Source organism: Podarcis filfolensis, assembly GCF_964270895.1.
Source record: "Podarcis filfolensis genome assembly, chromosome: 16".
NCBI lineage: Eukaryota > Metazoa > Chordata > Lepidosauria > Squamata > Lacertidae > Podarcis > Podarcis filfolensis.
The window spans coordinates 21,292,786-21,307,197 of record NC_139620.1 but is presented as its reverse complement, the minus strand read 5'-3'; the positions used below and the strand labels follow the sequence as shown (position 1 = coordinate 21,307,197).

General features: G+C 49.7%; 1 protein-coding gene across 2 annotated transcripts in view; it reads right to left on the bottom strand.

The window, feature by feature from the left end:
* Positions 1–1,563: 1,563 nt before the first annotated feature.
* The window catches only part of RASAL1 (RAS protein activator like 1), a 74,411-nt gene continuing 61,562 nt past the window's right edge, over positions 1,564–14,412 (bottom strand). For both annotated transcript variants that reach the window (XM_083589999.1, XM_083590000.1), the window contains exon 21: positions 1,564–10,443. In XM_083589999.1, the coding sequence (XP_083446125.1) occupies positions 10,307–10,443 (137 nt within the window). In that variant the 3' untranslated portion in view covers positions 1,564–10,306. The remainder of the gene's footprint in view (positions 10,444–14,412) is intronic.

The window sequence follows — 14,412 nt, the reverse complement described above, 5'->3', positions numbered from 1 at the left end:
CAGATGAAGTGACTTCTTTACAGACTGGGGAACTTGCTCCCATAGGAGGCAAGCCACGTGGATGGCTGCCTTCTCCCAAATTTACTGTTCCTCTTCCAGGATCCAACTCTTCACAGTCTTGGGTGCGCCTGGCTTGACCAGCAGCCCTCAAGTGTCGAGCCTTGCCTGGACAGCCCACACAGTTCCTACCATGCCCTCGAGCTGCTAGCCTCCTGTTGCCTTAATATGACCAGCAGAAAGGAGAACTGTGGGCAGCTCTGGCTTCTCCAGCCTCCCCAACTCGTTGAGGAGAGAAGCTGCCTTCTCATCCCCCCTCCCTGCCACCATTAAGACATGGGTGGGGGAATCTATTTCAGACTGAGGGCCGCATTCCTTCCAGGGAAACCTTCCAGGGGCCACGTGTCAGGTAGGGTCAGAGGCAAGAGGCTAGTTTCTGCATACACCCTTCTCTATCCTCCATGGAGGAGGCAAGAGGCACGATCGGTTCAGGGGCATGTTCCCAGCCAGGGAGAGGCATCCAGGGGGGTATGTGAATCAGGGCCAGTGAGTGGTGTGGCCTAGGAAGAGTTCAGAGGGCCAGACAGCCTGGATAGCTCATTGGTTAGAGCGTGGTGCTGATAACTCTGAGGTTGCAGGTTTGATCCCTGTATGAGACAGCTGCTTATTCCTGCATTGCAGGTGGTTGATGATCTTCAGGGTCCCTTCCAACTCTGAAATTCTCTGGTTCTATGGTAAGAGATGCATGGTGGGCCAAATTTGGCCTGACGTTCCCCACACCAGCCTTAAAAGGTAAAGGTAAAGGGACCCCTGACCATTAGGTCCAGTCGTGACCGACTCTGGGGTTGCGGCGCTCATCTCGCTTTATTGGCCGAGGGAGCTGGCGTACAGCTTCCGGGTCATGTGGCCAGCATGACTAAGCTGCTTCTGGTGAACCAGAGCAGCGCACGGAAACGCCGTTTACCTTCCCGCCGGAGTGGTACCTATTTATCTACTTGCACTTTGGCATGCTTTTGAACTGCTAGGTTGGCAGGAGCTGGGACCGAGCAACGGGCGCTCACCCCGTCGCGGGGATTCGAGCCGCCGACCTTTCGATTGGCAAGTCCTAGGCTCTGTGGTTTAACCCACAGCGCCACCCGCGTCCCTTAGGACAGTGCTTAACAGCACAGCGATCCTTTCGCATACAGGATCTTAAGGTATCTGATGCACAGAAGGGAGAATTATGGCTGGTGCCCCTTCTGCTCACCCCACCCTCCAAATACCACTCAGGCCCCTCCACCACCTCATACCCAAGTCCCCCAACTTAACTGCTCTTTCTGCAGATCCAGCAGGAATGGGAGGCGGACGACATGCCCTTCAGGGCTGGATTCACCCATACGCTCCATTGTCTGCAGAGAGTAACGTCCCTGCTGTCTGGAGTTTGCCCAGGCACAGTACGTGCCCATCTCCCTCTAAACTCATTTCACATTCCTGGTGCTCATAACTCATGCCTGCCCTTTGTTGAAAGACAAGGAAGAGGGAGCAGCGGCTGGCGTTTTGGTTTTATAAAAAAAAAGTATTATTTCCCCCTTTTTGCAAAGGCAGGTTTCTGCTGCAGTGATAAAATCAGCAGGGAACGGATCCACCTTTTTGCATTGAAATCCTGCCAAAGTTATCTCTCACCTCTGGGAGAGAAGGAAGGCAGCACATCCTTCCCTAACCTGCGCCCTCCAGGAGTTGTGTACTACAGTTCTCATCAACCCCAACCCAACATGGCTGTAAGATGCCGGGGGCTGATGGTGGTTGAACTTCAAGAGGGCTTTGCTAAGTGGGGCTGATGGGAATTGGAGTCCAAACATCTGAATGATTCCAGGTTGGCCAAGGCTGATGTAGTAAGTTTGATTGTCCAGCTATCGGTGTTGGGACTCAGCTACATTAGCCAAGAAACAGTGTTTTGAATGCATTATAAACATGCAGCACCAGAGGGCGCCAGAGAGCAAAAGAAATATTTCTAAGCGATTTTCCATAGTGTTTTTCTTTTCTTTTGATGTAACAATTTAATTTCTTACTTTTTATAGCTTTTTCCCCTGTGTGTAGATCCACCCTTGGTAAAAAGGCATATATTTGTGAAAATGGGATACAAGAATGCTTTAAACTGGGGAATGTGGCTTGCAAAGAATGTGTTCCTTAGGAGAAACATGCACTAAAATTCAGATGGAATTCCATGAGGGATTTTTTTTCAGACTAATGAGGGAGTTGGGTATGTTTAGGCAGGAGAGGAGAAGACTGAGAGGTGAAATGAGAGCCATTTTCAAATATCTGAAGGGCTGTCGCATAGAAGATGGAAGCGTTTTCCCCCCTACTCCAGACTGTAGGACTGTAAGGACTTTCTGATGATAAGAGCCACCTGACCATAGAATGTACTCCCTCTGAAGATGGTGGACTCTCCTTCATTGGTGTGTGTGTGGGGGTGTTAAACAGAGGCTGAATGGCCATCTGTCAAGGATTCCTTAGAAGTGATTCCTGCATTGCTGGGGGGTTGGAGTAGATTGCCATCGGGCATCCCTTTCAACCCTATGATTCGATGATGCAGATTGTGGAGGCTAGACTGGAAAAATGAGAAACCAAGAAAAAAACCAAAATGGACAGATTTGTCAATCCCTGAAAGAGAGATTCCCAGAATTTACTCCCCATTTTGCCAGTCTGGGGCAAGAAAGCATAGGGGCATGTCTGGGACAAGAAACCATTTCATCCTCTGTTCACTGGAGGCAGGGCTGCTTCTGTTCTGCTGCAGTTCATTTTCTTCTCAAAGATACATTATTCATCTCACTGTCGTCTGCAGCAAAAATCATGTAACTTGACACAATTTAAGTAATCAGTTGCATTAATTACATTGTTATTACATTGTTCTACCACATTCATTTGAATGCAAGGGGAACTTAATGCATTTTTTTGTGGGGTGGGGGTATAATCAGTTATGTATCATTTACAAACTGAAGGCAACAACAGCCAGTTGACTGATTTCCGTTCTGGATACAGGACCAAAAAGCAAACATAATCAAATTCCTTCTTCATTTCCGTCGGAATTTTCCAACATCCCTAGTTGCAACTCAGACATTTGGGCTGCATCTTTAAAAACACACACACACACACACACACACACACACACACACACACACAAACTCAGCGCAGTTTTCTCTGCTGTTCTTTTGCTGCTCCTGCTGGGCTGTGCACCTGGAGTGATTATTCCACTCCACGTCAAAATTGCCGCCTCCGGCGCTGTGACAACCCCCCACCTTGACCCAGCTGGTCTCATTTGGTGTATGAGAATCAGTATGGCTTGATGATTATATTATTGTTATTACTGTTATTATTGAAGTCTCAAGGTGACTCGCAAATGGAGAAAAGGTACAATGTATGTTAAAACAAGATAAGCACTAAAAAGTGGTCCTCCGTCAATTCCCAAGCATCGACCCCGCACAACATCAAAATGATCATACGAAAACAACTGGCTGAAATAATCCCCGGGCAGCGAGGATAAAAAGTAACCATCAGATGTCCAGGAGAACAGGGAAAGTCTTTGCCCGGTGCGAGGAGTACTTTAGAGTCAGCACCAGGTGAGTCTCCCTGGGGAGAACATCCCATAAATCAATCCCACACACCCCCACACTCCAGGCAAGCAAGAGGCATGATCAGAATTCCTGGAGACACATTGCAGGCAAAAGCACTAAAGTAGGGATCAGAGCAGGGCTCGTGGGAGGTGTGGCCTGGAGGCAAGGGGTGTGGCCTTGGAAGGAGGCGTGGCTAGGGAGACCTCAGATGATGGCACCAGGTTGGTTCCTACGGGAAGAGTTGTTGCATGAGGTATTGGGGTCTTGAGCGTATATGAACCAGAGTTTATTTAGCATTATGTTCTTTCTCCTCAACCCTCCTTTTCTTGGCTAATAGCAAGAGCTTGAGCCTGGCTTGCCAGAGTGTTTCTGAGGATGTGCCAAGTGCCTTTCCCCTCCCACTGTGCCACTACAACTTCCCTAGGCAAAACCACACATGCCCACGGCTAGATTGGAAGGGCATCCAGGCCACGTCCCTATCAGGAGTACATCTCCTTAGAACTGGCATCTGTGTGATGCTCCTTAAGCCAGGTGAAAAGGGGAAGAAACTCCTCTGTACTGTTCCTCTCTTCTCCCTGCTTCCTTAACAGTTAGGATCCAGTTTGTTGCCGGAAGCAGTGACAGTGTTGTCTTCTAAACCAGCAGAGACCAGAAGGCACCCATGCAAAGGTCGCTTGCTCCTATGCCAGCCTGAAAGACTACTTCTGCTACTTATCAAACAGCCCAAAAATGTGCACCAGCCTCACTACTGAACCTGTCAATGGAGGAGTGAGCAAGCTCACTGAGCAACACAGAACTCCTCATTACAAGCCCAGTTTGTGCAGGCTTATTCCTGATCCTCCCTTCATCCAAACGAGCATCACCAGAATCCCAGTTCTTCCCACAGATCACATAGCTCAGTTAGTTACAGCATGGTGCTGATAATGCCAACATCACAGGTTTGATCCCCGTCCAGGACAGCTGCATATTCCGGCGCTCCAGGGGACTAGATGATTTTCGGGGCTCCCTTCTATGATTCTATGAGTTCAAGGATGCTTTGCAGCCTGGCAAAACCACTTGCCCAGGGGTGGGGGGGAGCAGGGCTGGTGAGGGGTGTGGCCTGTGGAAAAGTGGTGTGGCCTGTGGGGGTGTGGCTGGGAAAGGGGGTGTGGCTTATTGAGAAGGGTGTGGCTGGGGAAAGGGGTGTGGCTTGTGGAGAGTCCCAAGGGCCCGACAGAAAGGTCTGTCTGGAGGTTCTCATCTGGTCCCTAAGTCTGAAATTTGCCACTGTGTCCTATGGCCTGAATGCACATATGACCTGAAGCACATAGCGGGGGCAAGGGGGACCTGTGGCCCTGTCAATGACTCCCAACACCCACCAGTCCCAGCCAGCATGGTTGATGCTCAAGGATGATGGGAGTTGTAGTACTGACAGCATCTGGAGGGCCACTGGTTCCCCACCGCTGGGTTATTGAGTGGAGGAGAGTCAAGTCCCAACAGCCTCACATGGGACAGGTGAGAGAGGTTGCATTTCTGAGCATGTCTAACTCCGAATGGGGCTGCTGGGTGGCGGGGAGGAAAGTTGCCATGTCAATGGCATGGTCAGTTGAGGTTCCTGTCTGGAGATCCCAAAGGGCTTTGTAATTTCCTTGGTGTCTTTCTCTGTTCATGCTCAGCATGTGTTGATGTCTTTACAAATTTATGCAGTAAATGTGGAATCCAAATGCTATCTCTGTGTTGCATTCTTTCCTCTCCAACCAAAAGCACCTTGGCTATGTTCGGCGCATGTTAACTGTCGGGGAGTGGCTGGGTGAGGAAGAGATGTGGGCGCTGCTTGCCCTGGAGTTCCTCAGGGGTGACACAGAAGATGACCTAGACCCTGGATCATGGTGGTGGGACACTGGGAGGCAGTCTGGGAGAAGGGGTGAGCTAGGAAGCAAGTGCACTGCCTTGCCCCTGTGATTGAGAGGGCTGGTGCAGATGTGGATTTGAAACACACACACACACACACACACACACACCTACTTCCTTTCCCCATTTTTAATTTGAAATGGTCAGTTTTAAACCCTCCCCAGAGGCTCAGAGAGCAACAACATTTAGAAACAGATAATAAAAAACTTCAATATAGTTCAGTTATTTATAAATACGATTGTTTGTTTGTTTGTTTGTTTAAAAAGGAGGCACTGACTCCATACATTCAAAACGACATTTAATTAAATTTTGGCTGCCTTGGGTGTCAAGATCCCAGCAGTTCAACCAGCTTTCCAGTGGTAAAATCTGATGTTCAAATTTGCTCATGTGTGAAAGGACCAGAGCCAGCTCCAGGTTCGATGGAGCCCCCAGCAAAAGGGGGTGAAGTCCCTCCCTCATGATATCGCCTCCCCACTGTCCCTATGGGCTTGCGTCATGACAACAGCTGAGAAGCTACCTGCCATTTAAATTCCCCCATGATGCAGTGCTCTGGAGGGATGCTACATTGGGTGCCCAGGGCATTGTTGGAAAATACAAAATGGCGGCGAGCTCCCTAACCACTGCTGCCATTAGTCTGCAGCCAAGGGAATAGGCAGATGAGAGAGACAAAAAATAGCTTTGGCAAGCCCTCATGAGTTACCTGGACCCCAGCAGCTGCTTGAGGGTGCTAGACCACCAATGCTGGAAAGGAAAAGGGGCAAATACTACATTGTCATTTATTCACATTTACAGTCTTCTCTTCTTCTAAGGAGCTCAGGGTAATGTACATGGGCCTCTCCCCTCTTTTTAATCCTCACAACAGCCCTGTGAGGTAGGCCAGGCTGACTGACCAGTCCAAGGTCCATCATCTTCACAGCACAGAGTGCACAACCACCAATATTTCTCTGATAAAAATAGGGATGTCCTATCCCATAACAACAACAAACAACAACAACAACTTTATTGTTCATACCCCACCCATCTGACTGAGTTGCCCCAGCCACTCTGGGCGGCTTCCAACATATATAAAAACATAATAAAACATTAAACATTTCAAAACTCCCCTATACAGGGGTGCCTTCAGATGTCTTCTAAAGGTTGTATAGTTACTTATCTCTTTTGGTTGGGGGGGGTCACATAACTCCATAATCTCCAACATTTCTCCAGGGGCATCCTAGGGGGAAGTGGGACATTCTGGGATCAAATCAGAAACTGGGACTTCTGTAAATCCCTGGGGAAAAGGGACACTTGGAGGGTCTGAGAGTGATAGGGTGTGGAACCCACGTTTCCCTCTCTGGGCTCAACAGTTGGGGGAACCGCGTGACAAGCAAGCCTTGTGCCTTTTGCCATGGCAGCATGCATTTGGGTCCCTGGTGGCCTCCCCTGTTAGAGGGGGAGGGTGCAGGACCCAGAGTTGAAGACTTAGCTTGCTGGCTTGTTCTCTAAGCAAGACAACCACAGCTGGCTAGTTGAAAGTTGCTGGAAACCACAGGAGAAGAGATGGCTCTTGTGCTCAGATCATGTTCGCCAGTCCCCCAATTTGGGCATTTGGTTGGCCACTATGAGAACAGGAAGCTGGACCAGGTGGCCTGATCCGGCAGGTTCTCCTTAGGTTCTGGATTGGATAAGAAATGCCCAGAGGTTCCTAGGAGATCTTCATCTGCTTGGGAAGCAGGAAAAAGGGGAAATCATCTCCCAGGGCTTAAAGATTCCCCACCCACCCAAGGGAGACTGTGCCACAGATGCTTTGGTGCAAGCCATGATTTATGGGGCCATTTAGTGCTGCTGCGCCATCAGCTTTTGGCAAGGCGTCCCCGGGGAGCTGGGCTTTGCGGCTTTTGCTGCACTCAGAAACGTGGTTTGTGAAGCTATTATCTCTCTGCACTCCCAGCAAGCCAGGAGCCTGGTCGGACAGCCTTCCCCACTCCCCCCTGCCCCAAATATCACTCCAGCAGCAAGGAGGGGCTGTGTGAGCCATGTGCCACATTGCAAATATAATACCCCGCCTGATGGCTCCCCTAGTGCAAGCAAACACCTGCTTCCGGTGGCCTGTCCTAAGCCTGCCCTCAGCTCCCTGGGGGGAAACCTATTTCTGGTCCTTTCACTAGACTGCCCCTGTGTGAGTCACATCTGCCTGCATTTACAGTAAAAACAGGCGTAATGTTTTCAGAGAGGTGGGAGGGCCACCATCGCTGCCCTCAAAACACAGAGACATTTCTATCCAGCCTTGGAGAAGGTGGGGGACAAAAAAACAGTTGAACAGGCAGGTTTTCAGTGAGATTCGGGTTGAATCAAGCTATCGGAGGGCTGGAGCTCATCCTCTTTGAGTGCAGAAGGTCCCAGATTCAATCCCTAGCCTCTCTAGGTAGGGGCGGGAGAAATCCCCTATCTGAAACCCTGGAGAGCTGCTGCCAGCCTGTGTAGACAATACTGAGCCAGATGGACCAATGGCCTAATTCAGTATGGGACAACTTCTGACATTGCTAAACTAGCAGAAAAGGAAAAAAAGAAATGGAGGGGAGTAACAAAAAATGAGAGGGTTGTATCCAAGATACCACTAAGGGCAGATTCATGCTGTCATGTTTAATGGATTGAAAGTGCTATATTTCCCAGCGCCCGTCACAAACTTCAGTTCCCAGGATTCTGCAAGGGAAGTCACGCATTTCCCAAATGCTGTGGATGCACTTTAAATGCATGGTGTGGAATCTGCCCTGAGTTCGTCACTTAGCTTGTTCTGGTAGTGAAACATTTTGCTCCGTGGGCCCGTTGCTGTGCAAGAGACCGATGAAGGTGTTTGCTGCACAAAAGATTGCACCGTCTGTTGCCCAGAGAGCTTCCGCTAGTGCAACTGCTGTGTTGAATACTGTGCAACTTTAAAACTTGGGCTCGTGGGCAGAAACACCGGACAGAGCCCAAGAGGAAAAGGAGATCTCTTCCAAAACGGTGCAAAGAAATCACTGTGTCTCACCTGCGAAGCATCTCAAGGTGTTCCCTGGCTTCCCAGAACCACCTGCCACCACAGGAAATAGGGTTAGTTAACTGCATTTTGTAATCTGCACATCTCTCTCTTTGTGGGGCGACAGGTAGTGCTGTTTTCATTTCCCATATATTCCAAGCAGTGGCAGCCAGTGCCCCTTGGCATTGGAGGTCCAACAGTAGGTGGCGCCAGAGCCAATGACAGGCAGAGCCAGTTTAATTATAACTTTGTCCACATCCTCCTCCCTGTTGAGTCTTGCAAGGGATAACCAGTGGCAGCCAACACCTTTCCCTGGACTGGGTGTAAGTAAGAAGCCAGGGAGGAGGCTTGCCAAGGGCAGACTGAGTCTGGCAAGGCTGTGCCCCATTCACTCCAAAGGACCGCCCGTCCCTTCTGAATCTCAGATTCTCCAACAGAACGCTTAAGTTATTTAAGGCTCAATCCTTATCTAACAAGACATCATGGCGTTTGAAAAACTGTTTGGCTGTACACCAACTAGCTTGTTCTGAATCCACCGGATCAAAGGAGTTCTTGCTGTTTTCAAACTGACAGTCCTGGGCTGTTTGCTTGCTGCAACCGTGTGATCAAATGCAAAGGGGCACTCAATGCTAAACTAACATATGTTATACAGGCGCTGGCGAATCACAGGCTGAACGTTCACAGTCTCCACAAAAGCTTTAACAGTGCAAGGAAGAGGCACACCTGCAGCAGGAGAAACTTTCTTGCCCTGCAAGAGTTTGGCAAAGAAACCAGGAGATGTGATCAGGAAGACCCCACTGTTGTTGTATTGCACACACACTGCTCCTAGCACCGTGGCAAATTGCTGGAGCATGGCCCCAATCCACAGTGGGGCACAGTTGCACACCAACAAGGGGGACACACACTGGGGGCAAGGAACCTGCCTCCTGTGCTACGAAAGAAACTGCCAATTCTGCGCCGGGAATAGATTCTGCGATCTCAGTTATACAAAATGCCCACAATATCTCCTATTCCCACATTACATATTCTCCGATGTGCTTTTCTAAAATTAATTTTCTACAATTTGTTGCAAATCAGCTACGTGTGAGATGCAGCAAGACACCTCCTTGACTTCTACGGTTTTGGTGGCCATTGTCTGTGGGCTTTCAAGCCTAACCGTAAGGGATAGAAACTTGTTCTTTTAACATAAGGATTGGGGAATGTTACTGGAGTCCCATCGTCCCTCAATATGGGTCATGCCAACTAGAACCGGGAGTCGAACAACCTATGAGGGCCACAGGTTCCTCATCCCTTTTATGAACACCCAACAGCTGAATTTTTCCAGGATGCTGTGCCCACAATCTGTGCTTCTACAGATTTGTAACATGCACCCCCCCACACACACAAAACCACGGGACTAAGTGTACCCCCTTTGTAAGGAGAAAGTGATCCAAGAGAGGACACTTCAGGAATTACTTGTACATCTGGCACAGATTCACGCAAGTGCCCTCAAGATGCTGTTGAACTACAACTTCTACTGTCACAGACCATTGGCAATGCTGGCTGGAGCTGATGGGAGTTCGAGTCCAACATATGAAGGGCACCATGTTGGATACAGAGTGTAGACTGGGTGCAGCTAGGAGGAGATCAAAGACATTTGTCCATCCTTTCTCTGTCTGTCTGTCTGTCTGTCTGTCTGTCTCACTCCCTCTCTCTCGACAACCAACCCAACTTGCCTCCCAAGCCCCAACTCTGCATCCAAAGCCATCCAACTTGCAAGGCAGGCAATGGATCCCCTTACTTATGTAAACACACCATTACAATACGGAACAAACATGGGGTGCGTGTGTCCCACCTAAGGGTGGTGGGGCACCAGGTCGCTTGCTGCCTTTGCTTCCTCTTCATGGCGCTCAAAGTCATCGTGGGCCTTCTGCAGATCCTGAATGACTTCTAAGAGTTGGGCAGTGGCTTCCATCCTCCGAGCACTTGCATCTGGGGGTGGGGCCAGAGAGGTGGAGGAGAAAGCGAGAGAAGATGCAGAAGATTATTTGCGGCCTTGGAGGTACATATGCTCCATTGGGTGTCCTCTCCCATCAACTGTCAGCAGAGGGCAGCCATTCCACCAGGCAGCCTTGGCAGGAGAGGTGGGAAACAGGTCTTGTTTCATCAGCTCCACCAGGCACCTCCTGCCCCTGAATTGCACCAGCTGGTCATTGTAGGAACAGCTGTTTAGAAATGAGTGTCTGAGGTTTTTAAATAGACTTTCCTTTTCCTTCCCTGTCCCTTTTTCCTTGTGTGCCGTGTTGTGGTTGTGGTTGTGAGCCTGCACGGGCAAGGTTTGTCTTGTTCTGACTCCACATAAGCCACTCTGAGGAGCGGGGTACCCATGCTCTAAACAAATGAATGAATAATCTTCCAGAGTCCTGATGGATCCGGCCACTAACAGGTCATTGCCACAGTAGCCAACCCGGGGCCTTGTTTTGTGAAGATGTAAAAGTAGCATTTACTAACATACCATATTTTTCGCTCTATAGGACACACTTTTTCCCCTCCCAAAATTAAGGGGAAATGTGTGTGCGTCCTATGGAGCGAATGCAGGCTCCTTGGATTCAGCGATAGCAACGCAAAGCCTCCAAAGTGCAGAGGGAGCGCTCCCTCCTCGTTCTGGAGGCTTCGTGTTGCTTTCGCTGAAGCCTGGAGAGCGAGAGGGTTTGGTACGCACCGACCCCTCTCACTCTCCAGGCTTCAGGGATAGCCGCGTGAAGCCTTTGGAGCGCAGCGGGAACTTGCACTGCGCTCTGAAGGTTTTGGGTTCCTTTTGCTGAAGCCGGGAGAGCAAGACTCTCCTGGTTTCAGCAGAGAGGGAGAGCTGCACAGTGCCCCTTCAGCGAAGCGGGAGGAGAAATGGAAGGGGCTCCATTTCTCCTGCCACTTCACTGAAGGGGCGCTGAGCAGAGAGGGGGAGATTTTTTTTCCCTTGTTCTCCCCCTCTAAAACAAGGTGCGTCCTATGGTCGGGTGCGTCCTATAGAGCGAAAAATACGGTAATCTAGTTCTTGAAGCAGCCATTTCAGTAGCAAAAATGAAGGCAGGTTTATAACTACTATCTAAGTCACAAAAGTTAAGCTCCAAAATGGTGTCTGGGCTGCAGAGCTTAGACATGCCTATGAGGTCAGCTTGGATGGAAGCACAATGAAGAAAGAGAAGGCTGCCTGGGCAGGAAGGAAGTATGTAGTGTCACAGCTTCCTGCCAAGGCAGATAAAGGAAGTGATGTCACAGAGTTCTCTCTAGCATATTTTACAGAAAAGCTCTGTGAGCCTCAGCCCCTTCGTGTGCCTATCTGGCAAAACATGAATTGTTGGTTTCACTGCAATGATGTCCCACAAATCCCACACATGGCGTGTGCTGGGAACCGCAAGGGATGAGAGGGCTCTTGTGCTTGGGGTTTTGGTGGCCACTGTGAGAACAGGAAGCTGGACTAGATGAGCCCCTGGGCTGATCCAGCAGGCCCTGCTTATGTCCTTGTGGTGGGGCAGAGCCCCATTCACCTTTGTGGACCAGTCTCCATTGGCAATAGTCAATCCTCTGGCACAATATGTCAATCTGAGACTGGCCAAACGGACAGAACCTGGACGGAGAATGATGAAATGCAAAATTCAACTGAAGACGCTGTAGATTCAGATACAGAAGATGCATCTAAGAGCCCACCAGGGATGGGAAGTGGCCTATGTGGCCTTTGGTTCTCAGCACAGAAGCTACATCCTGCTGGGCTCCCCTAGGAACTGTCAAGTCTTGTTGAACTTCAGAGAAGCCCCCATCCCATTGGCCCATTGTCAAGACTTTCATCTGGAGGCTACCACCTCATCCCTCCTTACTAGCTCAAGGACGCTTTGCTTTCCAGCCTCGTGAACATTGGTCAACCATCCAGGAGATGGAATCGTTCACACTTGATTAAGGACGCACAGAGCCCTCATTGTCATGCGATGGCAGAGCGGAAGAGACCTCATCATTCCCATGGACCCGGGGGACCCACTGGGGAGGGCCAAGGTCCTTAATTTCCAGCTTTCAGGAGACCGAGGGAATGCTAAGTTTAGAATTTGTTAGCTGGACATACAACAGTGCTGTGATTATCACTTGGCTTTCCCAAAGGGGAAGGGGAGAGAAGATCCGGCAACAAAAGGCTGGCAAACAGCAGCTTTTGTGAGGGGAGTGAAAGGTGAATTTGCTGGGAGTGCATCAACGTGCCTCTTTTTGCTGGTAGCACAATGGTCCTTGAAACCATGAGGCAATTCCTTCCCATGAGGGAGGTGCTGCTAGATCTCTGGCAGAGGGAGCATAAAGATCTACGGAGAAAGGAGATCCTAAAGCAAACTGCAAGCTGCAGTTTGTTGAGAGTGCTGCGAGTTGTTAGGAGACACGCCCCCCCCCCCCGAATTACAATTCCCAGAGTTTCTTGAGAAGAACGATTCCTTGTTAAACCACTCTGGGGATTGTAGTTCTGCGAGAGGAGTAAGGGGTCTCCTAACACTTTTCTTCTTGGGAAGAAGCCAAATGGAAGCCCTTGGAAAAACTCTCCCAGAACTACACAGTCAATCAGAGCATGTGCTACCTCAGCAAGGATCATGTCAGTGCCTTGTTGCTAAGCAACGCCTTCACTCACCGGCTGACTAACACAGAGTTAACCCTTAAGTTGCGCTTGGTATGATCTCCGCTGTTCTCAGTTTAGGATTCTGATGACTGTTAGTGGGCTGAGCAGTGATGCTGGCAGCCAATGACCACCAGATATTCTCTGCTGAGGACCACCGAGGCAAACCAGGACAGTTGGAGAGAGAGGCAGAGAGAATGCTGGCTGCGGTAGTGAGACCTGCCAGCAACTCGCATCCTTATTACTCATTTCCTGCTGCTACTCAAAGCAGCTCACAGTTTTACATAACAGGCAGGATACAGCAGGGAATAGGAAAAGGGAAATAAGCAGACTTCGGGTCCTGGAGCTGCTGACATAGGCTGCTCTGGGAGGGGAGCATCCAAATGGCAGTGGGTCCCAGGGATGCTGACAGAGGAGGTTTCACTGCCTCAACTCTTCCGTCTGAGGCAGCCAGGTGGACACCAATTGGATCAGACCCTTTTAAGGCCTGTGGGAACATTTGGAATTTTGAGGGAGTTTTGTGGAACTGATCTGAGCTTTGAAAAGCCCATAGAGCTGAAGGAGGAAGTGAGATAGAGTGTCCCTCTTCCAACTTCCTCCTTCAGCTCTATGGGCTTTTTCAAGGGGGGAAGGAGGTAACTATGCTAACCAGCTTGTGACCAAGGGGGCAGGGAGTGGGGTGGGGCTCATAGGCATAAGGAGAAGACCAGAAGAGTGCCACTGTGGCCAAGGACACCATGTTGGAAACAGCTGCTCGCTCGCTCTTCCTCTGGAGGAACCTTCTAAAAGCAAGTTTTTTAAATCACTATGCTGAGCGCAACAGCAAAAACAGAGACATGAAATCTGATAAGGGTATCAAATTCCACCTCCCCACTTTTGCTCACACAAAAGCTGGCAACGTTTAGTGACAACACCTCTCCCCAAAATGTCACGGGAACTGTTTATCATTTTATTTTAAAGGATTTTAAGCAACGCTGTTTAACCAGAAAGGCCCTCGGGATGATGAGTCGCAAGTCAGCCCCTGTCCTCAGGCTTACAGTGCTGTGACCCAAAAGGAAAAAGGGAGGAGGAGGGAGGAGGAAAAAGGCAAACTCGGGCTTAAAGTTCTTGTAATGACCATAGGAGAGGAAACGAGCAAAATCCAGGCGCTATGGCGATGGATGGAAGGTAGTTCCAGAATGAGCAACGAGAAAGCCTCACAGGCTGAGCCGCATCAAACACATCATGCAAGCATAATCACGATGCCAGGAAGTCAAACCCTGGATTCGGAGGCAGAATTACAGTTTTCCGATTCAACTTACATCTCTGACAACAGA